This window comes from Eimeria acervulina, genomic scaffold (genome assembly GCF_000499425.1).
Source record: "Eimeria acervulina Houghton genomic scaffold, Eah_scaff698, whole genome shotgun sequence".
Classification (NCBI taxonomy): Eukaryota; Apicomplexa; class Conoidasida; order Eucoccidiorida; family Eimeriidae; genus Eimeria; species Eimeria acervulina.
In genome coordinates this window covers 4232-4465 of record NW_013549649.1, presented here as the reverse complement: position 1 = coordinate 4465, position 234 = coordinate 4232, and the positions used below count along the sequence as shown (strand labels likewise).

Genomic DNA, 234 nt, shown 5'->3' with positions numbered 1-234 from the left:
CAGCAGCAGCAGCAGCAGCAGCCCCGACGCCGTGCTGCTTTTTTCCGTAGTCGCAGTGTACAGACACCCAAGTCAAATGGCTGCTTAGAAGCAGCACGAGTTGCTGCTGCTGCTGCAGGAGCAGCAGGAGGTGTTCCTGCTGCATCTGCTGCATCGCCAGCAGCAACTTCATCTGCAGCAGCAGCAGCAGCAGCAGCAGGGACTTGCTTGAGGGCCCCTAAGGGGGGGCGCTAA

The 234-nt window shown here is 60.3% G+C and overlaps 1 protein-coding gene across 1 annotated transcript in view; it reads left to right on the top strand.

The window, feature by feature from the left end:
• Positions 1-234, top strand: part of EAH_00046720 (hypothetical protein, conserved) — a gene marked incomplete at both ends in the record, with an annotated part of 8871 nt that extends 8637 nt beyond the window's left edge. The window contains one exon of the mRNA XM_013394661.1: positions 119-234. Within this exon, the coding sequence (XP_013250115.1) occupies positions 119-234 (116 nt within the window). The remainder of the gene's footprint in view (positions 1-118) is intronic.